This window comes from Manis pentadactyla, chromosome 4 (genome assembly GCF_030020395.1).
Source record: "Manis pentadactyla isolate mManPen7 chromosome 4, mManPen7.hap1, whole genome shotgun sequence".
In the NCBI taxonomy this organism is placed as follows: domain Eukaryota; kingdom Metazoa; phylum Chordata; class Mammalia; order Pholidota; family Manidae; genus Manis; species Manis pentadactyla.
Window position 1 is genome coordinate 41,657,678 of NC_080022.1, and position 24,714 is coordinate 41,682,391.

The following is a 24,714-nucleotide window of genomic DNA, read 5'->3' on the forward strand; positions in this document are numbered from 1 at the left end:
TAGCCCTGCGACCCTTCGCAAGGTTCAGTCTCATACTCCCCCTTGTGCTCTAAATGGGAACTGCATTGTCTGACCAGTAGCCATGTTGAAATCAACCTGAGCATAGGGGCTGAAAAGATTGGAACTGACATTTAATAAGTATTCGCTATATTCCTGGAGCCTTCTGAAGTGGCTTCCATTCATGATATAATTTTCATAAGCAAGATTAAATGACTTTTCCAAATATCCATGGATAAGAGACAAAGCAGACCTAAATAAAGAATTGGAAAAAATCAGTGATGTTTATCGACCTGTAGAATAAAATCCAACCTCTTTAGCAAATTGATTGGGTACTTTTCTCTCTAGCTTTATCTACCCTCTAGCCCCCTTGGTCCTTATTTTCTGGCTACAGAGAACAACTTGTAGCTCCCAGAAACTCTTTAGACCTCAGCATTTTTGCACAGGCTTTTGTCTCTAACATGAGCGCCTCCCTCAGTACCCTTCCATTGTCTAGAAGACTCCTTCTTACTCATCTTGCCTTCATCCCATCCTTCTTGCTTGGAGAGAATTTTACCTCTCTCTTTTTTGGACTACTTCTGATGTAGGCTTGCCGTTGGTACATGATGGCTAAAGAAAAATGTTCATCCCTGGGAAATTAACACTGCCTATGCTTTCACTCAACAGTTATTTGTTTATGGTGTACAAGTATGGTTGCAAGTACTGAGCACTAGAAATGCAACAATGAGCATAACAGACACAGTCCCTATTCTCATAGAACTTATATTCTGATGAGGAAATCAGACATTAAACAAGTAATCACATCAATAACTAATTGTCACTGTGGTAACTGCTGTGAAGAAGAAGCAGTGGGAGATGTAAAAGTAAAAGCCGTTTAGGAGACATGATCAAGGAAGGTTTCACAAAGTGACATTTAGGATTTCTGAAGAATGAGTTAGGCAAAAATATGAGGAAGAACTCTCCAAATAGAGGGAACAGCATGTATAAAGGACATGAGGAACTTTGAAAAATGGAAAGAAACCAATTGTGGCTGGAATATGGGATAGAATGACAGAATAACATGCAATGAAGCTGGAGAGAGAGTAGGGGGTCAAATCATACCAGCCATTTAAATAATATTATTGATTTTGGACTTTATCCTGAGAGTAATGGAGAAAATACAACAAAGAGTTTCAAGTAGGGAAGTGATATAACCAGAATTATATTGTAGAGTAGTCCCTGTGGAGAAAAGTTGGAAATAGGGGCAAAGATGGATGCAAGGAAACCACCTAAATAGCTATTCATTTGTTTAGCCATTTCATTAATGTTTATCGAATGCCCACTGTGCACCAGATTCTCTTAGGCTTTAAAGATACAGCACTGAACAAGGTATATAAAAGCACTGCCCTGATGGATCTTATACTGCAAAAACCTAGATGACAAATGTTGATGGTTTAGACCAGGGTGGTATGGTAGGTATGAAGAGGAGAGTATTAGTCTTCTAGGGCTGCCATAACCAAGTGTCACAGACTGGGTGGCTTAAACAACAGAAATTTATTTTCTCACAGTTATGGAGGTGAGAAGTCTGAGATCAGGGCTGATTTCTTAAGGCTTCTCTCTTAGCTTGCATTATCCATGCAAGTCTGAATTAGAAAGAGAACTTTCAAAAATAATTTTATGAGCCTCACTTCCCAATCCCATATCTCCTCCCATTATCTTAACATAAGCCATTTAGCTGGAGTATGAAGGCAGAAGCCAAGGTGGAATATACAGAAGGTTGAAGAGGGAATAAGAGTTAAGGAAAGATTGACAGCATGCGTCAGGCTTCAAAGCCCTATAAAGTCCACAGATGGTCTGTTTTTAGATGAGAAAAGCAGTGCTTATTTAAATTTACATAGCAATGATCCAATAGAGATTGAGAGACTAATATAAAAGAGAAAGAAACATTTGTGATTAAAAAAGAAAATCTGAGGACAAGGAGAAGATAGCTCCAGAGCTCAGTGGAAAAATTAGTAGGAGCCATCTTTTCCACTGAGCAAGAGGGAAGGAGAAGAGGATGGGACAGTTGTAGGGAAGGTCTATAGATTTAACAGTGTTAAGTTGAGGGAGTTCTATCAGAAGATCTTGATAAGGTCAAAGTATAATGGAAGATGTTGATCAGTTAGGATGAAAGCACAAATAGGTGGTTGCGTTCACAGAATAAAATTACTGAATTCAAGATTTCAAGAGCAGGTGGCTGAGACAGAGTGGCAGTCATTGGTCATGAGGAAGTCTAATAAATGAGAAGCCAAGATGTTAGACAATGTTTTTCATGGCTTTCCATGACAAGAAATGGGAAGGCAGAACTTCAGTTGGTTTAAATATGGGGGAATATTACCCCATGTATCTCCAAGTCCAAAAAACAAAGTGGAACTCAAGGTTGACTTAATCCACTGGCTCCAGCCATGTTTCACTGCAGTTTTCTAAATAAATCCCCCCCCTCCACATTCATTCTAGTAGCAAGTAAAAACCTTTCCTGTGTGAGTTCTCAGAATTTCTAAAATATTTGAATTATGAATCATTCCAAGAGCTTCATTGTTATCCAAACTTGTTGAATCATGGAATCCTTTTCTGGTAGACTAAAGTTCCATGGAATATACTTTGGAAGGTACTGCTATAACCTTGTTAAACAGTGGTTACTTACTATATCAGTCACAGTAAGTGGCTAGCCACAGAAACCTACTCTGGTTTATTTAAGGAAGAAAATAATGTATTAAATAACTTTGAATAAACCATAAAATACCCAGAGAGGCTAGAGAACCAGGTTTAGGGGTTCATGCTGCAGATATGCTCAGGAAGACAGCACTGCTGTCACCACTAAGCACTGAGTTTGTACTTATATCAGAAGATCTAGTCTGACCATCCTAACTAATCAACACCACTAGCCTCCAACACTGGACATCTCCATGGACACTCAACCACCACTGCCCAAGAACTCAATCAGATGCTGTTGTCTCTGCTGTAGAAGTCTTTGGAAGGTGTATCTGATGGGCTGAGTCCAGGTCATGTGCCTGTAGTCTAGCTGCAAATGAGGCTAGGAAAGCAATTATCTGGTATTTCCAAGTTCTGAAATGGAAAGGGAGCTCGGCCACCCTGCAAAATTTTTGTGAATGGTATTATAATTTTAAGAAGGGGATTTTAATGAAGTGGCCAAGAAGAGTTTTTAAATGTCAACATAATCAACTAATTTCTTAGCTCTACATGAACTATATCCTTTTCCCCCACATTTGTTCTTCCAAAAAAACTCAATTAATATAATGCAACACAGAGTACAAGTACCCACTACTAAAAATGGTGTGACCCAAAGTGTCATTTACTACATCCAGTTAAAAATCTAGAACCTCTATTTGATTACCTTAGAATCACATCTGTATATATGATATCTTAATTAGGAAATTCACCGCTATAACCAGCAAGGTTCTGTTGTGGATAATAGAAGCCATTCTATTTTAATCAGAAAACATTTAATACAGAGAACTAGGAATTTAAAAAATCATTGGGAGACTAGAGGAACAGATACTGGGCTGGAAGGCTTTCCTGACAAGAGAGAAGAAAGCTTTACATCAACTGGGAAAGTGGGGAATCACGAATCTTCTCTCCCAGGTTCTGGTTCCAGGATCATACAACCTTGGCCACAATCTGGAAATAAGGAAGCCATTGTTCTCATGGAACACATTGCCATAGCCGCAACCTGGGATCAGGAGGCTGCTGATAGAACTGTTAGCTTCAGAGCCATGTCACACCTGTAAGTTCATGCCCGCACATGGAGGCCTCACACTGTGCCAACTCTTCCCCGACAGTTACCAATTCAGGTCTCACATGAAAGCATCAGTGTAAAGTGAGTTCACTGCTCAGAGGCAATATTGAGTGAGATAGCATGCTGGTGAATAAGGTAGTCTGTAAATCCATGGATGATGGTACTATATCAGAAGCTTGGTGAGAGAAAATCCAAATGAAGACTCTATTTCAGTAAAGTCAAATCAATGCTTCATCCATGATGGAAGATATCTAATGTAATCTGACTGACTCCAGGTGCCTGGCTGGAGCCTCTGGGTCGTGGAACCAAGTCCAGAGACTCAGTGTCCACTGCTGCTGACTCAGTAGTGCCAGGCGACCCAACAGTGCCAGCATTGGAAAGCCTGCATGACTATGAGCAGGGACCCTAATGCTGTACAGTGCTCCAGGAAAGCAGCCAAATTTTCCTGCCCACTGAAGGGAATAGAAGTGGTGCTCAGGGGCTGATGGACCTGGAGGAGCCTTGTTGACAGATAGGGGAGAGACTAAGTGAACTGACCACTGGAGGCTGATAGGAAAATAGACATCTCAGCAGATGCCTTCATGAAAGGATGTGCCAAGCAGGTAGAAAGTATTGCATCTCAGAATATGCCAACATGAACAGTGTCTCCTATCTGATGTCATGACCCTGTAGAATTCTCTGAGACTTAGATACACCTAGGGAATGAGAAAGCAGAAGGGAAAAAATCCTGGTTAACTGAGTTTCAACCTCAAATACAGGAAGAACCTTTGACTAGACTATCAAAGGCTTCTCTGTTTTTAGACAGAATGGAGGTCTGAAAAAAATTGCAATTGTTATATACAATTATGTTCCCTTTTTTTGGTAATTGTATTAGTTTGGTAATTGGCTTGAAAATGTATACCTGCTACACAGCATAAGGCATTGATGCACTCCTTGAATTGATTGACTTGAATACAAATTGCATAGCATGATACAGTGGTTAAAAGTATGAATTCATGAGCCAACTGTACATATTCAAGTCCCAGCTCTGATACCAACTAGCCATTGTGTGCCTTGGTTTCCCTATCTGTAAATCACTGGTGATGATGGTAATAGAAGCAAATCCATTAGGTTGTTGTTAGTATTAAATATAAAACTGGAAATTATAGAACAATTCCTGGTACATGGAGCTATATAAATATTTGCATTATCAGGTGAGGAATGTCTGAAATCACTAGTCTTGAAACATCTTGGCTTGCATGATTCCTGAAAGAATTCTGGAAAACTATTACTTTTAAGTTGCCACTTTTAAATTGACACCAAAAATTTCATCATTTAAATAACTGTGAAGGTTCCACCCCAAAGCAGCTACACATTTTTCTCAACTGTATATAGAATGTTCTCCAGAATAGATAGATTACATATTAGGACATAAAAAAGCCTCAATACGTTTTAAAAAATTGAAATTGTATCAAGCATCTTTTCAGACCACCATGATATGAAACTTAGAAGTCAATTAGATGAAATAGACCAAAACATACAAACACATGGAGGCTAAACAACTTGCTTCTAAATAATCAGTGGATCAATAAACAAATGAAAGAGGAAATCAAACAATACATGGAGACAAATGAAAATAAAAACACGACAGTTCAAAATATGTGGGATACTGCAAAAGTGGGAAATACAGGCCTACCTCAAGAAATGAGAACAATCCCAAGTAAACAGTCTAAACTCACAATTTAAAAAACTAGAAAAAGAAGAAGAAATGAAGCCCAAAGTTAATAGAAGGAGGGGCATAATAAAGATCAGAGAACAACTAAATAAAATAGAGAAGAATAAATCAATAGAAAAAAATCAATAAAACCAAGTGCTGATTCTTCAAGAAGATAAACAAAATAGACAAAGACCTAGCCAGACTTACCAAGAAAAAAAGGGAGAAGACACAAATAAACAAAATCAGAAATGAAAAACGAGAAGTTACAACGGATACCACAGAAATTAAAAGAATTATTATAAAAGAATTCTATGGAAAAGTATATGTCAATAAACTAGACAACCTAAAAGACATGGACAAATTCCTAGAATCATACAATCTTCCAAGACTGACCCTGGAAGAAATAGAAAATCTGAAAGATAGAGTACCAGTAATGAAATTGGTAATCAAAAAACTCCCAACAAACAAAATTCCATTACCAGATGGCTTCATAGCTGAATTCTACCAAACATTTAACGAGCTAATGCCCATCCTTTTAAAAGTATTCTCAAAAGTACAAGAGAAGGGAATACTTCCAAATTCATTCTATGAAGCCAGCATCACTCTAATATCAAAACCAGACAAAGACATTACAAAAAACAAAAAGACTACACACCAATATCCCTGATGAACATAGATGCAAAAGCCCTCAACAAAATATTAGCACACTGAATTCAAAAATACATCGAAGGGATCATCCATCATAACCAAGTAGGATTTATTCCAGGAATGCAAGGATGGTACAATATTCATAAATTAATCAATGTGGTACACCACATAAACAAAAGGAATTATAAAAACGATATGATCAGCTCAATAGATGCTGAAAAATTATTTGACAAAATTCATCCATTCATGATAAAAACACTCAATAAAATGGGTATAGAGGGAACATACATCAAAATAATAAAGGCCATATATGACAAACCCACAGGTAACATCATATTCAATGACAAATGCCAAAAACTTTTCCTCTAAGATCAGGAACAAAACAAAGATATCCACTTTAACCACTTTTATTCAACATAGCACTGGAAGTCCTAGCCATGGCAATCAGACAAGAAAAAGGCCTCCAAATAGCTAAGGAAGAAGTAAACTGTCACTATTTGCACATGACATGATACTATATATAGAAAACTCTAAAGACTTAATCAAAAAACTATTAGAACTAATAAATGGATTCAGCAAAGTTGCAGGGTACAAAATCAATATACAGAAATCTGTTGCATTCCTATATTCTAACAATGAACTAGCAGAAAGAGAAATCAATAAAACAATTCCATTTACAATTGCATCAAAAAGAATGGAATACCTAGGAATAAACCTAACCAAGCAGGTGAAAGACCTGTACTCTGAAAATTATAAGACACTCATGAGAGAAACTGAAGAAGACACAATTAAATGGAAATTTATATCATGCTCATGGATAGGAAGATTTATATTGTCAAAATGGCCATCCTTCCCAAAGCAACTTACAGATTCAATGCAATCCCTATCAAAATACCAATGGCATTTTTCAATGAACTAGAGAAAATAATCTTAAACTTTATATGGAACCACAAATGACCCCAAATAGCCAACACAATCCTGAGAGAGAAGAACAAAGCTTGGGGAATTACACTCTCTGACTTCAAGCTGTACTACAAAGCTACAGTAGTCAAAACAGTATGGTACTGTGCAAGAATAGACCCATAGATCAATGGACCATAATAGAGAGCCCAGAAATAAACCCACACATATATGGTCAATTAATATATGACAAAGGACACAAGAATATACAATAAGCAAAAAGCAGTTTCTACAATAAATGTTGGTAAAACTGGACAGCTACATGTAAGAGAATGAAACTGGATTACTGTCTGATCTTTTAAAAATCTAAGTACCCATATACTAAAGTAAAGTTGAAATGGACTTACGACCTAAATATGAGATGAAATCATGAAGCTATTATAAAACATAGGCAAAAACCTCTTGAACATAAGCAAGAGTAATTTTATTCTGGACACATCTTGCCAGTTGAGGGAGACAAAAGTAAAAATAAACAAGTGGGACTACATCAAACTAAAAACCTGCACAATAAAGGAAACAATCAACAAAACAAGAAGGCTACCTACATTATGGGAGAATATATTTGTAAATGATTTATCCAATGAGGGATTAACATCAAAATACATAAAGAACTTAACACCAAAAAAGCAAATAACCAATTGAAAAATGGGCAAAGGACCTGAATACACATTCTTCCAAAGAAGACATACAGATAGCCAATAGACACATGAAAAGATGCTCTACATCACTAATCATTGGGAAATGCACATCAAAACCACAATGTGATATCACCTCACACCAGTTAGAATGGCCACTATCCAAAAGAAAAGAAATAGCAAGTGTTGGCAAGGATGAAAAGAAAACCCTCCTACACTGTTGGTGGGACTGTAAATTGGTGTGACCACTGTGGAAAGCAGTATGGAGGTTCCTCAAAAAACTAAAAATAGAAATACCATACAACCCAGTAATTCCATCTCTAGGAATTTACCTAAAGAATACAAAATCTGTGATTTGAAAAGATACATGAATCCCTATGTTTACTGCCACATAATTTACAATAGCCAAGATATGGAAGCAACCAAAGTGTCTGTCTATAGAGGAATGGGTAAAGATACAGTGCATACATACAATGGAATATTATTCATCCATAAAAAGGAAAGAAATACTGCCATTTGCAACATCATGGATGGACCTAGAGGGTATTATGCTAAGTGAAATAAACCAGGCAGAGAAAAACAAATACTGTATGATTTCACTTATATGTGGACTCTAAAAACAAAACAAAACAAAATGAACAAAAGAGTAGTAAACTCATAGACCCTGAGAAATCACTGGTGGTTACCATGGGGAAAAGGTTGTGTGGGTGGTTGAAATAGTTGAAGGGGATAAGGAGGCACAAAATCTCAATCATAATATAAATTAGTCACAGGGAAGAAAGTACAGCATAGAGAATAGTCTATAGTTCTGTAACATCTTTCTATGTTGACAGATAGTTAACTACACTAGTTGGGGTGAGCATTTAATAATGTAGAAAAGTGCTGAATCACTATATTGTATACTTGCAACCAATATAATATTATAGATCAACTATACTTCAATAAAATCATCAAAAAATAATTAATAACTGCCAAGGACATAATTTCTAGAATATTATAAATATTAACAATTAAAAATAAAGCTGTTATGTTACTTTTTAGAATGTATCCACTAGAATCTAAGTACCACAGAAATTTTATACTCACCTCATTCACTTAAAACTAAGACATGCAAGAGTTCCTCTTAACAGTGGAAATTTTACATCATTCTGTTTTTTCTTGAACTCCTATTTCTCTCACTCAACTCACAGATTTTTTTTTTGAGAGGGCATCTCTCATATTTATTGATCAAATGGTTGTTAACAACAATAAAATTCTGTATAGGGGACTCAATGCACAATCATTAATCAACCCCAAGCCTAATTCTCAACAGTCTCCAATCTTCTGAAGCATAACGAACAAGTTCTTACATGGTGAACAAGTTCTTACATAGTGAATAAGTTCTTACATGGTGAACAGTGCAAGGGCAGTCATCACAGAAACTTTCGGTTTTGATCACTCATCATGAACTATAAACAATCAGGTCAATTATGATTATTCTCAACTCACAGAATTTTAACTTAATGTAATGCGTTTAAAATATGCTTAAAAGTCCTTATTGATCACTATGCCATACTTCTCTATAGTAAAAATATGTATTTAATTGGAATTAAATGTTAAAACTTCCTATGACTGCAAGAATCTAGGTAATGTTTGATAACTTGTGTACCCTATCTTATAGCCTCTTGACCTTTTTTTCCCCTTTGGCCATTGCTGTGGTAATCAGCTGCATTTGGAGGTTGAGGACACCTCCCTATAACTGCATTCCTTTACCTCTTGCTTTCTGCTTCAAGGTTTCTCTGCACCTTGGCGTGTTATGTTCTCTCAGGAAATTAAGACCTCTGAGGCAATCTTGACCAATGTGGATAACCAGCTCAATAATAAATTCTATTTTGCCTATTCCTCCCATGCTTCACTCTCCCCAAGCCTTCCCTCCTGTTCCTAGAATCTCTTCCTGAAATATATGGCCTGTACAGAAAGCCTTATATCAGGTCCTACTTTTAGGAAAACCTAAGCTAAATAAATTAAGATTTTTCTTCCAGATTCCATTATTGTTATAAAAACTATTAGTATGTCAATCAAAAGTACAACATTGCAAATGCTGGTAAATATTAAACATAAAACTTTATTGAAAATGCGTCTCAGTGATATGACTTTTTAAAAACATGTCATGTTATCTGCAAGGAGAATATTATGGCTAGAATTAGGATTCAGCATTAACTCTATTTTTATATCAAAAGTATTCTCAAAATATTAAAAACTTAATTCTCAGATTCTGAGAATATGCCAAAATTTTGATTAACTCATTAATGAGGACCAGCAGGATGACAAAACCAGTTCAAAGTAGAATACAAGAAATGTACATACATATTGTTAGTGACAAACAGGAATCCTGAAATAAGAATGCTAAATCAGATACAAAATTGGTTAATCACCTAAAGGCAATAAAACCATAATCTTTGAGGTTATCTTCTCTCTGGAAAGAAAACATTTGTATCTTACTAGATTTTATAAGGTGATATGTAACTCTATAGAGCTGTAAAATGTTTGTACCATAAGTAATAGTGAATAGATCAAATGAAGTTATATTTTCTTGGAAAGTCAGATAATCCATTAGGCAGGCTTGTTACAATGACATTAAAAGTTTTGATCAATCTTTCTTAACACTGGTTATTTCTTTTAGCAGTGTAAGTGCTGAGAAATGTTCATGTAAATAGATGCAATGGAAATGGAAGGAGTTTTGTTATTCCGATGGCATTAAATGCATTGAACTCCTGAGTTTTATGCCAAAAAATCAGTGATGTAACAAAATATTTTAAACGATACATCAGTTGAAATTCAATTGCATCCTCTTTTGATTATGTTGTAAGCAAAGAAATAGAAAACACCTTCCTTGCAAAAGAATTTATTGCCTATTCATTAGAGTCATCACTTTCTCAATATCTGGGGAGTACACCACAAAGACTTATCAAATACTTATTAACTATGTCTCAGACTTTTTCACTTGCCTTAAGAGGGTATTGCATAACCCAAATTCCTCAGAAAGGGTTAAGAAAAAATTTGCCAATACAATGTGCTTTGATGGAATGTATTTATCTTATTATGTACTTTAAGGATATTTTAATTAAACACTTCGTTTTCATTCAATTTATGGGGAAAGTCTTTTATATTGCCTAATTGGCCATGTCAGTCTTCACTGTAAACCAGCTGCATCAGACCTTCTCTCAGAAAGATTCCATTTTGGAGGGTTGGAATAAGTGTTTTAAAATAAAATGTATTGATGTATAAATTACACACAATAAAATGCTCAGATTTAGTTTAACAGTTCCATGAGTTTTGACAAATGTATATACCCACATAACCATCACAATCCACATTTCCATCACCACAGAAAGTTCCCATCCGTGCCTTTGCAGTTGATTCCCTCTCATCCCTACCCCCAATCCCAGGTAATGATTGATTTGGTTTCTCAGGCTATAGATAAATTTCGCCTGTTCTAAAACTTCATATAAATGTACTCTCTTTTTGGGCTATCTTTTCACTGAGCATAGTTTTTTGAGATTCATCCATGTTGTGGCATTTTATCAGTGGTTTATTCTTTTCTTATTCTGAGTATGACTTTGTATGACTATACCATAATTTATCCATTTATTGATTGATAGACATTTAGGTTGTTTCCAGCTTAGGGATATTATGAATAAAGCTGCTGTGATCATTCTTGTACAAGTTTTTGGGTTTGGTTGTTTGTTTTGGTTTTGGTTTTTGTGGACATCTGTTTCATGTAACCCATATAGTCATATAATCTTGGAATTACTGGGTTACATAGTTAAGTATATATTTATGAAATACTCCCAAACTGTTTTCCAAAATTGTACCATTTTACATCCCCACCAGCAATATATGAGAGTTCCAGTTGCTCCGCATCCTCTCCAACACTTGGTATCATCAATCTTTTTAATTAGCTTAATAAGCAGGTGAGAAATGTTATCTCAAGTTTTAATCTGCATTTCTTTCATGCCTAATAATATCACACATTCTCATGTAGGTACTGGCCATTCATGTATCTTTTGTGAAGTATCTGTTCATGTCTTTGCCCAGAGGCAATATTATAACTCCATTTTCGATTCAAATAAACCCATTAACATGAATCTCTATGACAACTTAGTTCCCATTTCTAAGATCAATTCCAAATTCTAAGTGGTGAAGACTTGTCATGAGTTTATCACCTGTATGACTTCAAACCTTTTTCTATGCTCTCTTAAAACTCTCCCCCACGAGAGACATCTTTAATAATTGGGGATTGGGAGAAGCAAATTCTCATCACTTCCACTATACAACCTGTCTGAATTCAACACCTCCAAATGGTGCAAACTGCCCATTTCTAAGGTCAGATTTTGCTCTTGACAGACTATGCTTAAGATGGAACCATGTATAAAACAAAAAGCCTTTACTCAAGAAAGCTTAGTACTATTTCAGTTTCCCTTTATTTCATACCCCAGAAGTTTTACATAATAGAGCAACGCACCATATTAAGATTAAGGGCAAGAGATACGCCTTTTTTTCAGTAAAGTGAGGAAAGGTGAATAGTGAAAAGGGAGATGGAAAAGAACTATCTTGACATTTTCTGGGAAATCTTTTTTCTTCAATCATGGTAAGATACATGTAACATAGAATTTACCATTTAAGCCACTTTTGAATGTTATGGCTCTGAGGCATTAGGTAGGTTCATATTGTTCTTATACAACATTCACCACCATCTCCAGAACTTTCTCCTCTTTCCCAATGGAAATTCTTTTGGCAACCCAGTCAGCAGCAGCTCCTGGTAACCACCATTCTACTTTGTCTCTATGAATGACTAGTACCTCATTGTGGCTTATTTCACCTAGCATAACATCTTCAAGTCTCATTCATGTTGAAGCATGTCAGAACTTTCTTCCTCTTTAAGGCTAAGTAATATTACATTGCATGTATACACATTTTGTTTATCCATTCATTCATTAGTGGACATTTGAATTGCTTCCACTTTTTGGTTACTGTGAAAAATGCTAAGAACATGCATGTGCAAATATCTATTCAAGTCCCTGCATTCAAATCTTTTGGGTATATACCCAGATGTGGAATTTGTGGATCATGAGGAACCCTAGGAAATCAATTTTGACAAAAATCAAGATCTTGTATCAATTCACTGAAGTTTCTGTGCTCATGTATTTCTTATAGTTTTTATGTACCCCAGATTGAAAACTCCTGTTCAGAGTCAACTTTGGAACATACAGGAGATAATGCAATGTATGGTAGAAAAAGTGTGAGTTTCAAGTATGATAGGGGTCATTAGAATCCAGTATTTATTTAATCTGAACACTGAGAGCAAGCCACTTCCCTTACATTTCCTTTTCCATAAAATGAGGCTAATAATACCTATCCTGTAGGACCATTGATGGGATATAGAGAGGATGGGTAAAAAGAACCTACCATAGCACTTGACAATTCACTTGAAAGTATGTTGTTTGGGGGCCCTGGTACCCAGGACATAGGAATAGCCTCTACCCTTGAGGAGTATGGCCACCTGGTGACAGCCACAGTTGTGCAAATAGGTAACAATAGAAAGTGGTGCAGGGCCTCAAGAGATGTATGGGTTGGAGGGTGGAGGTGGCATCTTATCCTCTTGAGAAAGGTCAGAAAAGACTCTCTGGAAAAGGTGGCTTAAAATATGAAGGATGTAAGTAACCGGGATGTAATGTATAGCATAAGGAATATAGTCAAAATATTGTAACAACTTGGTATGGTGATAGCTGGTACCTAGAATTATCATGTATATAAATGTTGAATCACTGTGTTGTACAGCTGAAACTAATGTAATGTAATACTGTGTGTCAACTACCCTTCAATAAAAATAATTATCTACAAAAAAAAAAAAAATATGAAGGATGTATAAAAAGAAGTTTCAGGCAGATGGCAAGCCAAGCAAAACAAATGTGTGGAAGAGCCATGTTGTGAGAGCAATTTGAAGCAATTTAGTGTCAAAACACAAAATGCAAAGCCATGAATGGAACAAATGAGGTTGAAGAAGTAGGCAGCTTCATGAAGGCCATGGTAAAGACCTTGACTCTCCTGAGCCTTGGTTTCATCATTTACTTCAGATTCCTCTGTAGAAAGGCGGGGGGTTATAAAGTATCTTTTCTCACAGGGCTGTTAGGACTAAAGACAAAAAAGGGGGGTAACACAAAGCACTTGGAAGAGTGCCTGGTACATACTGAGGCCCAAGTATTTCCTATGACTCTGCCACTTGTATTCTGGGAACATCACTCTGGGGAAAGCAAGGAGGGTGGATCATAGCAAGAGAGAATATTGAAGGTGAGTAGGCAAGTTAAGAAGCTGTCACAGGAAGTAGTCTAGGAAATAGAAAGGCCTGCACTGTGCTAAAACAGTGATAGTGAGGATGGAGGGAATTCAGCCTTTTAAAAAGTAGGTGAGATGAGCTCTGATGCCCATATTCAATGGAAGATAATGGAACAGGAAGAGTCCTAAATCAGGCCTCAAGGTTAGTTTTCTTATTAAAGTAATCTCATCCTAACCCCTCCATTCTCCAACAACAAAAAGGCCATCACAACACTTTTCCTTTAAAAGTTTTTTATTAAAGTTTAACGCAACAATATTAAAAAAATTTTTTGTTAACCCCAGTACAAAAATACAGTTGACAACCTGACAAAAATGGCTCCATCTAGGGCTTGAAGGTTTGAGTTTCTCCTACAGTAAGAGGGGAAAGCATGCTTCCAGCTGGGGCTGAGTCCAAGAACACAGCCATTTCTGCACACGCATGCGTGCAAACAGGGCAGCCCAAGCAGAAGAGGAAGTTGCAGGGATTCAGGAAGAAGTCCAAGATTATTCCCAGGAGAAAAAAAAAAAGGAAGAAACAAGCTGGTCTCTTTGGTGGGGATAAAATTACTGATACACATTTAGGATTTGTTGTTTTAAATGATAAGCTATTTCTGCAGTTTTAACATTGCAGAAAAGATCCTACTGGTCTCCTTTACCACCAAGGTGAATAAAGGAAGAGAAAATGGAAAAAAGATTCAAATACTTAAGTAAAAGGAGTAAACCTCCAAATGGCTCAAGTGTTGTGTCAAAAGGTGTCATTCTTTATATTCAATGACAGACAGACATATAGGTGAGAGGAGGCAGGAAAAGGAAATCTGCCTCTCTCTGCTGGACCCACAAATGTTGAGATCAGCTTCTATTAGCACAACTCTTCCACAGTGACAGAGCTCCTTCCCGTGTAAGCAGGAGCAAGGTTTCCTGGTTCATTTCATTGTTCTCAGTGATTCCTCAGTATCAGTCCCCTGCTGCTTTCCTTCCAGAACAGGAACTTTGATGAAAGCAGGGATACATTCATGTTACAACTCATCTTCAAGATGTTTATCTCTGAAGGCATCACCTGTCAGCCTTTCCTGAGCTTCCTTCATACCCTGAACAACTGTGAAACAAAGGTTTGCGGGGGGGGGAAAAGTATGAAGTAGGTCTTCCATATTTGACAACCAATATAGAATTTTATATTTTAGGAGAAATATGAGAGGAACACAGGCTCTGGACTCAAGGTCTGGTTCTAGATTTTAGTCCTGGAAAGTCATTTACCTTTTTTGTTTCCTTATCTATAAAATGATTATTATATACACTTCACATGTATATACTATATATGTGTAAAGTATATATAATATATATATATATATACACACACACACACTTCACCTGTAACACATATATACTTCACACAGATTATAGAAATTAAATGAGAGAATGAAAAAAAAGCTTTATAAACTATAAAGTATTACAAAAATGTTAGTGACTACTTTAGCTTACCCTCCAGGATTAGAGCTGAACACTTGTCCTAGACTGTAGATGTTCACTTGACATTAAGGGCGTACAAAACACCTTCCTACTATCCCCCATTCTATCTTTTGGATAGATGTTTCATTTACTTCACTTCTTGTGGGGTTTAAAGGTTACACTACCACGTGAGTGTGTGCATGTGCTAGGAGTAGTGACAGTCTTCACTGAAGGAGGTGATCAATTCTAGTTTCAATTATACAGGGAAGAAGCCAAATTCTCAGGCAAAAAAAAAAGAGAAACCTAGAAGGACCTTAGATAGATGGGAGATGAAACTTTTTATCTATCTCAGGGCATCTGTCTTGTGGATTTAGAATTCAAGGAGAGCAGCTATCTTGGTACAGGCTCCCTGTACAATGGCAAGCCAGGAGCTAGGTTGAGTCAGTCTGTGAACCTCAAAAAAAAGAAGTCCATAACCTCTTAAGAGCCTGGTAGTATAGTTTATGTTTCTTTTGTTTTGCCTAAAACTTGAGTAAAACCAGGTTTGAATGTTCCAGTTTCATGTCAGCTGAGCCATGGGGGATTCTGGCAAAGGTCTATGTCCATGTTTGCAATAACATGTTAAAGGATGGTGGCAGTGTGGAGATGAGAGTGGTAAGTTGGATGACATTCTAAAGGGAAGGTGAATCTCAAAGGTTAGGAATTAGGCACCTAAAATCCAGCTGTCCTTCTCCATGTAGAAAATTCCCCTCTAATACCAACCTCCAGGGATCTGCATTTGGGTAAGGAAGATGACATTCTCCTGACCCATGGGAAGGAGATGATAACTTCTCCAGATCTCTTTCCTCTCCCTATTCTAGAAGTTAAGAGTATGTGCTATTTGTGCTGATCTTGTTCTTTCTGCCTGGAGCATACTTTTCATATTCTTCAGCTGGCTATGTCTCATTCTTCAGGAATCAATCCAGTCATTTCCTCTGGCAAGCCTTCTGGACTCTCCATGTTGGACTAACCACCTGCCACCTACCAAGTTTATGCAGCTTGAAATGTCTTCCTCATATCTGTCCATAGAAAGAAATTCTCATCCTTATAGGTCCAGCTGAAGTTTACAATCTATGATACCTTTTAGACTTGATCAGTTAACAGTATTCCCTTCCTTTGAAATCTTATAGGAAGAGCAGTATTAGTACAGTGGAAAAAAAACTAAGTTCTGGACTGAAGTCCTAGTTCTGCAACTTACTGTGAGACCATGGGCAAGTGACTATCTCTGTGAGTCTCAGTTCTTCAGTATCCTATGGGTCAATTAGCTCCCAATGGGATTCTAAGTATCTGGGGAAGGGGCTCAGTCTTTTCTTTCTCCTCTAGATAGTCATGCAGGAGATGCTCAGCTAACATCTGATTTGGCTCTACATATGGTTCATCCTAGTTAAACTTAGCGGCAATCTTTCCTCCACTTTTTCAACATAGCTTACCTTGCTCAGCATTGATGTAGAAATACTTGTAGCTGGGGTTTCCATTCTCGTTGATGATTTCAGGATGTACCTTGCCACTGGGATCTATTGTACACAAAATGGCAAAAGGGGTTGCAGTAATTATGAGAGGTACTTCAAATACCGTATGGTACAGTGGTACCTATGGTACCAGCCCAGCTTTGTAACCCATTTTCTCACCACTCTACCCTTTGTGCTTTATGTTGCAGTTGCAATGAATTCCTTGCAGTTCCCTGAACACAAGCCTCCCATGCTTTTGGCATATGTTCTTCTATCTTCCTAGCATGTTACATTTCTGTTTGATGATGGTGGGATCCTGTATTTTTCTTTGTATCCCTCACAGAATGTAGCAAAATATGCTGAAAATTAGATGGTCATTAAATATCTTTTATAAAATTGGTGGTAGAGAGACATTGTCTAGTTATAGTACTCCACTGCCTCAGCTGAACTATGGGGTCAAAGGTGGGAATTATGGCTTCACTGTTCTTGTAGTGCCTAATACAGTGTTTGACATATGGCTGACACAAAATGATTGCTGAAGGAAAGATCAGTACTCTGTCTTTCCTCACAAAAGCTATTAATGGGAAAAGTTTTCCTTTAGACTTGAAGTTCTGACATTCAGAACTCCCCTACTCTCTCTTGAATCTGGTTTTTGTTTGATTTTGTCTTTAGCCAACCCAGCATAGTTTCATTAGGTAGAGTTAGCACCTTAATTCATTTCTCTCTCCTTTCACATCATGGATCACCAGATTAAGATCTTTCACCTTACCCAGGAAAAGGATTCGTGGAATATAACCCCCATCAGGGCTGAAATCTTCATCCTTGGGCTCCTCTTCGTCCTATTAAGTGTAAAACCTTAAGTCAGACCATGTCCCTTCTTTCTTCAAAACCTTTTAGAGGCTTCTCCTCTCACTCAGGGTCTTTACAGGGACCTAAGAGGCCCTACATAATCTGCCACTTGGGCACTTCTCTACTTTGATGTCCTACCCCTTGTTCAATCTCTTACAACCACACTAACTTGCTTGCTGTTGCTGTCATTAAACAACTAGGCACGTACCTCACTCAGGCTTTTGTACTTATTCTTACCCTCTGCCTGGATATAGTTCCACTATTAGTGACATGGCTGACTCCCTTTTCCACTTTAAATCCTTGCTCAGATGTCACCTTCTTTTCTAAACACCTATTAAAAACTGTTAAATTATTCCCTCTACCCTTCATTCTTAGCCATAGTGTTTACTACCTTATTGTCTGTTCTGCAGGGAATTTTGTGTTTCATTCATTGCTGATTCCTAATACCTACACTACTAACTTGCAATAGTATTTCTTGAGTGCATGAATTAATGAGACTGACATTGTAGCTACAGCTGTGGAGTTATAGCCCTTCCAGGAAATACAACCACACAATTAGCTTTCTAAGAAATTTCCAAATTTGGAGAATGCTCACTCAAGACATTTGTTTCCTATGAGCATTGATTCTAACTTAGAAAGTGTAAGTTCCTATGTATAGGAAGTCAACAGTAATTGTGTGTGTGGCTCTCAATTCAGGAGTTAAATGGGGTCATTTCTTCACACTGTAATATAATTTTGCCTTGAATGAGGTTCATCAGCATTCAGACTATCCAGTAGCAATATAAGCAAGCCCTTAGCTGCTTCAATGTTAATTGTTAATGTGTTCAGAAGATTTACAGTCCTATGTTTAAGTAAACATTGCCTTTATAGAAACTTAAGGCTAGAAATACCATCATAGAGCAGCTAAGCACCCTTCACTTAAAGAATATAGCATAAAAGCAGCATATTTAGGTCATAGTACCTATTTTTATCACTTATTAGGCTCTATGACCTTGACTAAATCACCTAACTCCATCAGGCCTAAAATGCTCTTTCTATGAAATGGGGATAGTACCAATCACCTAAAAATCCCTTCTAACTCTAATATCTGATATTCTGGCTTGGGATTTCAAGACCTATAGTCTATGTAAAATACATAAAGGACATCTAATGAAGAGGCAGGAAGGTTGTACATACAAGCCCAGCACTAGATACTCAACTGAGTCATATTTTGCAGGGAGCTGTGGCCTACCTGTGTGACTATACCTTTATTGTTCAGTTACAAGAAGATGTAAAACATGAAGGGACCTTAAAATTTAGTCATTTTATCCAATCCCTCCTCTCCATTTTCTCCCCCCAAGTGGAGGCTGGATGGCTATCACATCTGACACAAGCCTTAGTACTAGAGGTCAACAGAAAATCACACATACACAAAAAGCCAACTCTGCTGTATATGATTTTATACTATTAATGATGCTAATATTAAAATAGTAGACTGAAAATCAGAGCAGAAAGGAGAAACTCAAAGTCTTACCTCAAGATTTACCATAACAAAATTATGGGAAAGTTCTGAAATTTCTGTAGATTCTGCAAATTTGGGCTTTAAAGCTGAGGGATGGGGAGAGATTTGGAATAGAAGAAAATATCATTGTCATATGAAAACTAATTGGCTGAGTTGACTTAAATAACTGAACCTTTATTCTTTTACTTTTAAGAACCAGAAATAGGATACCTGAATTCTGGTCCTGTTTCTGCCATTTACTCACATAGCTATGAGACCTTGAGTAACTGACTTCATTTATATGACACTTATACCTCATTTATAAAATACAGATAATGAAATACAAATGAAAAAATTATTACTATTTGCTTTTCATGGCCACATTTCAATAACTTCTACTGAAGAAGTAATAGACAAAAGAGTAACAATACTCTACCACTTATATATACATCATTACACTAATTTTATACCCCTCTTCCAACTAGGATTTTATGAAGTGCAATATACCAAACAAAAGAAAAAACCTGACAGGGAAGTGGCAGAGTGTTATAGCAGAAGAATACATGCTACAAAGTCAGATAACCACTGCTCCAATTTGGTTCCCACCTTCTCCAGGAAGACTTCTCTAACCACTTCTCCTGTCTCTTTCTATACATTTCAGCTTCCTCTATTGACAGTCCATATGAAATTGTAGCACTTAATCCCATACTCTACATATATGTATCTTAATTGTGTCACCCTCTAACCCCTTGCAAATACAGTACAAATTTCTTGATGGCAGGGAATCTATATTATGTATTTCTTTAATATTCTTTAAAGCCACCAGTGGTACTAAGCCAAAGTCAGTGCTAATATTTTTTAAATATTAATGTTTGAGGACACATCTGAGGTTTGATCATTTGTACTTACCTTTGCAAGCTCCACACCAGGACTTATGGATAATCACCATCAAAGGTAATCCACTTAAAAACAAAACAAAAAAGTTATAATCTAGTATTTCCAATTATTTAAATCTACCCTAATAATATGATCAAGTTATAAAGACAAAGGTGAATGTACGAAGATGTTCATGTAGCATGATTTCAATTGAGAAATTTTTAAGATAACCTAAATTTTCAATTAATAGATTATTGTAACAAAATTATTGGTAATAAATTCTGACATTCTTATAAATTATACAAAATTAGGTTTAAAGCTAGGGAGAGAAAATTGTAGAAGAAAACATCAAATTACAGTATTTCTAAATGTTATGGTCATATAACCATCGATATGTTAATAAAATTTTTCATCTGTGTAACGTTAAATTAAAAACTAGAATATAAAAGTACTACCTATAGTTTGGTTTCAATTATACAAATATGTACAGATAAAGAGCTTAAAAGGAAATACATCAAAACATAATAGTAATTATCTCTGGATAATGACACTATGGATTTTATTATACTTTTTCTGTATTTACAGTTTTTCTACAATTAAATGCAATCTTTATCATCCAGGGAAAAAAGCTTTTTCCTTTTTAAAATAATGAGCAACATAGTACACCTGAACCAGTTTTGGGCTGCTGAAGCTCTTAAACTCTTGGAGCTCAAACGCCAACCTGTAGGAGGGTCCTTTGTAAACAGTTACTGGCTTTCTCCATTACCCAACCCACACCACTATATGCTGTGTATTACCACAGCACTACCACAGTGAACTAATCTATTAGTTACCCATTTCCCTGCCCTAGACTTGGAGCTTCCCAAGGCAAGAAACACTTAGTTTTCTATGTCTCCTATATCTGGCACACAGAATATTAGTGATAGCAAACACTTACAGAGCATTTGTTAAATACCATGCACAATTCTAAATATAATAAATTAATGAATTTAATAAGTGTCAAATGAATTACTTAGCTCCCTCACCATAGGCCTACTACAAATCTAGGATGGATTTGTGACTCTAATACTTGTAAAAGTTTATAAATTAAAAGAGCAGGGGAAGCTTAAGTGAGAAGTGGGATCCAGGCAACCATAATAGTAGCCAAAATGTGCTCAACATTTATTTTATGACATTGTGTTATGTGCTTCATATGCATCATTTCATTTAAACCCTCACAATCATCCTAAAGTAGATATTATTAATGGTCTCATAATAGAAATGAGGAAATTGAGACTCCCAATAAATTAAATATTTGGCCACATAAAATCTGGGAACTGCTACTTACTAGCTAATTCATGAGTCTGACTCCAAAACTTATTCTTTCTGACCATTATAGTCTACTTCAATTTAAAATGGCAATCTGGGATTTGTAGGTTTAAACCCTACTCAACCAATTATCAAATAACTTAGAATCAAAGGATGAAGGTTGGAAAAGGCCTTACAGGTTGCACAGTTCAAACCTCCATTTCATGCAGGAACCCGCTCTCATGTTATCAGAAAAGGGTGGTAGTCCAGATGCCTGATGATCAAGAAATATATCACCAACAAAGGCAGCCCATCCTTTTAACAGTTCAATACACTTACAGAGCAGTTTAGAATGTCTTGCTTTTTCCTTCCTCCCCAGCAAACTCCTATTCATCCTTCTAGAGCAAAGTTCAGCAAATTATGGTCTGGAGGACTAATCCAGCCCACTGCCTGCCTCTGTTGGGCTGTGAGATACAAATGTTTTTTCAACAGTTGTAGAACAAATCTAAAGAATACCTCCTGATATATTAAAAGTGTAATTCACGTTTCAGTGTAGTTTTATCAAAACACATTTACACTCATTTATATAATTATCTATGCTGCTTCTGTGCTACAATGGAGAAGTTGCAAAGCTGCAACAAAGACCCAATGGCCCACAAAGCCTGAAATACTTCCTATCTGGCCCTTTGCTGACCCTTGTTCTAGAGTGACAGTTGCACCCCTGAAGCCGTCCTAAAACCACCTTCTTTCAACAGCTAGTCAGTCCTTTTCACCTCTGGACTCCCAAAATATTCTGTCATCAGCCTCTAACCACTAGCCACTTTCATCCTGTAATCATTTTTTACTTGTCTGTATTCCTCACCAAACTATTAATTTCTCAGAGGCAAAGACTATCTAATTCATCTTTGAAAAATTATAAGCACTGGTAAGGTAGGTATACCTACCATTTGTTTAATGAAATCAATGAAAGAATGAAAGCTTAAAATGACATATGCCTTCAATACAGGAATGAAGCACAATTATGGAAGTTGTCACAATATAATCACTTCAGGTTAGACTAAAACATCTAGTCTCTCACTAAGCACTATTTCAGTTAAAGGCATATATCATTGATAACATGTAACTAAAAGGTTACAGTAATTACATAAAGAACATTAAATTGCATTAAGTGAAAAGAGATTCCAGCAGACTCCTCTTCTAAAAGATTTTATTAGATGAAATTAACCACTGGTTATATCTTTCACTTCCACTAGAACCAAAGTTTTCCAAGGACAGAAACCAGTGGATTGCCCTGTGACCCCCAGGATTGATACTAGAAAATCGTAGGCACAGTACTCAAAAAATTGTGGTATGAAAGGGCCAGTGCAGGTGCAGATTGTGCTGCATTCAGTTTTTGTTCCTAATTGTTTTAAAACAATTCACCCATCCAGTCTGCTTCACCACAGTTCAGATAAGGGAAATCAACAAAATGTGATGTAGTAAGCAGAATCCAATTTAAGCAAGCTGTATCCACCTAAGCTCTGTCCTCTGAAGAAATTTGCCAAGATCCTCAAAGCTAGTTCTTCATTCTCTTTAGTCTCAATTTATGCTGTAAACTGAAGGCCTGGTATAGAGGCATTCAGGAAAGTGGGGGTCAATCAGTCACAAGAGTTCCAGTATCACATCAATATGCTCTGCAGACCTTGATTATTCTTCCCAGAGAAACAGAATGTAGCAGAGGTTAGACAAAGAGCTATGCCTTTCCCGCGACCCCCTCTGGTTAGTGCAGGCTCTGGCTCAGATACTGCAGAAACATGTTGGCCAGCTGAGGCAGGTTCTCATTGTTGGGGTGCATTTTGGTGTAGGAAATAAACTGGCGACGAAGGCGACTCAGTTCTGCCATGGTCCAGGGCCGGGTAAACTGCAGGTGCTCCGTGGTGCCAGGAAGCCTAAGCAAGTCTCCTGGAACAGCGCTCTTCTGCGCTTCCATCAGTCCTGCCAACACCTGGCTGGTAACCTGATCTAGCTGGTGCAGAAAGCTGCCGGAAGCAAGGGGCTGGGACTGTGTAGACTGATGAGGTGGGGGAGCCCGGTTCTCAAACAAGGCAGTTCGGATCTCTGCCAGGGGCAAAGGCTCTTCTAAGCCCACCATGGTGAACAGGGGCCTGTCCCAGCGGTTCCTAGAGTCCGGAGCTTCAAAGCGCAGCTTTAGGGCCTCCAAAAGCTCGGGAGGGTAAAAGGCATTGGGCATATGATTTACAGATTTCTCCAATTCCGGAGTCATGAGAGCTGGAAGATTTGGCGCCCTGGCTTCTTCCAGCTCCAGATTCTTAGGTATGTCTACCTGGGCTCTGCCATTTACTTCTGAATCCACTGACTGCGACTCTCTGAGGACACTGGTGCCCACAGCCAGAGGGCTCCCACTCTCCTCACCCCGCGGCCGCCAATTCACACTGACGTTCCGGCTCCGGTTCTCCTCCCCTTCCGCCACCCGAGTATCCCTGTTCAGACTCCCGGGCCGTACGCAGTAGACCAGGCAAAGCGGGGTGCGCGCCGCCCGAGCCAGACAGTAAAGCTCGTAGCGGAAGCCCTTGATGTAGTTAAGCGAGTCGAGGATGACCACATCGTGGCGACTCAGGTGCCGCTCCACCGCAGCTCGAAGGGCCCCGCGCAACGCCTTCTCCCGGGCCGAATCGCTGTACACTGTCGGATCCTCTGTGCCCAGAACTGCTGCATCGTCCACCACGTACACCGCACGGCCCTCGACCGCCAGCGCGCAGCGGAGCTCCTCCGCGCGCCGACTCTTGCCGCTGTACGGCAGCCCGCAAACTACCACTAGCGGCATCCTCCCAGGGTGCGGCCATGAGCAACCGCGCCGCGTCAACTTCCGGGTTGTCGGCGTCTGCGACGCAAACCGGAAACGCGCACCTTGACTTTTAAGGGACCTCTTGTTGCTATGGAAACAGGAGTTTGCCAGGTAAACCCAGGTCCCGCTGTCTCAGAAAGAAGATGGAGACCAGAGTGGCGGATGTTATAGAAGTGATCTCCCTGCGGTCAAAGACTATGCCCATCCATTTATAATGGAGTCTGCATTAATACTGCAAACCAATCAACACTGTATTTAGCATATAGAAGACAATGCACAAATGCTAATCACCCTTCTTTACGCCCAGTGACTGACTCTCATAACTATTTATTCAATAACCATTTCAATCATTGAACACATCCATGGTTGGGGAGTCAAA

At 37.8% G+C, this 24,714-nt stretch overlaps 2 protein-coding genes across 7 annotated transcripts in view; both read right to left on the bottom strand.

Annotated features, from left to right (window-relative positions):
- Positions 1–24,714, bottom strand: part of TXNDC12 (thioredoxin domain containing 12) — a 45,247-nt gene that overhangs the window by 3,746 nt on the left and 16,787 nt on the right. For 4 of the 6 annotated variants that reach the window (XM_036893318.2, XM_036893316.2, XM_036893319.2 and 1 more), the window contains exons 3-6: positions 20,237–20,289; positions 19,361–19,434; positions 17,768–17,837; positions 16,981–17,064 (exon numbers count right to left, since the gene is read on the bottom strand). In XM_036893318.2, coding sequence (XP_036749213.1) covers positions 16,981–17,064; positions 17,768–17,837; positions 19,361–19,434; positions 20,237–20,289 — 281 coding nt within the window. Of the gene's footprint in view, positions 1–14,311; positions 15,162–16,980; positions 17,065–17,767; positions 17,838–19,360; positions 19,435–20,236; positions 20,290–21,829; positions 22,532–24,714 lie in introns of those variants that run through there. The other 2 variants (XM_036893320.2, XM_036893317.2) reach the window with 2 other exon arrangements.
- Positions 22,681–24,412, bottom strand: KTI12 (KTI12 chromatin associated homolog). The gene has a single exon (XM_036893312.2). It carries the CDS (start codon positions 24,312–24,314, stop codon positions 23,250–23,252), a length of 1,065 nt encoding a protein of 354 aa, XP_036749207.2. The 5' UTR covers positions 24,315–24,412; the 3' UTR covers positions 22,681–23,249.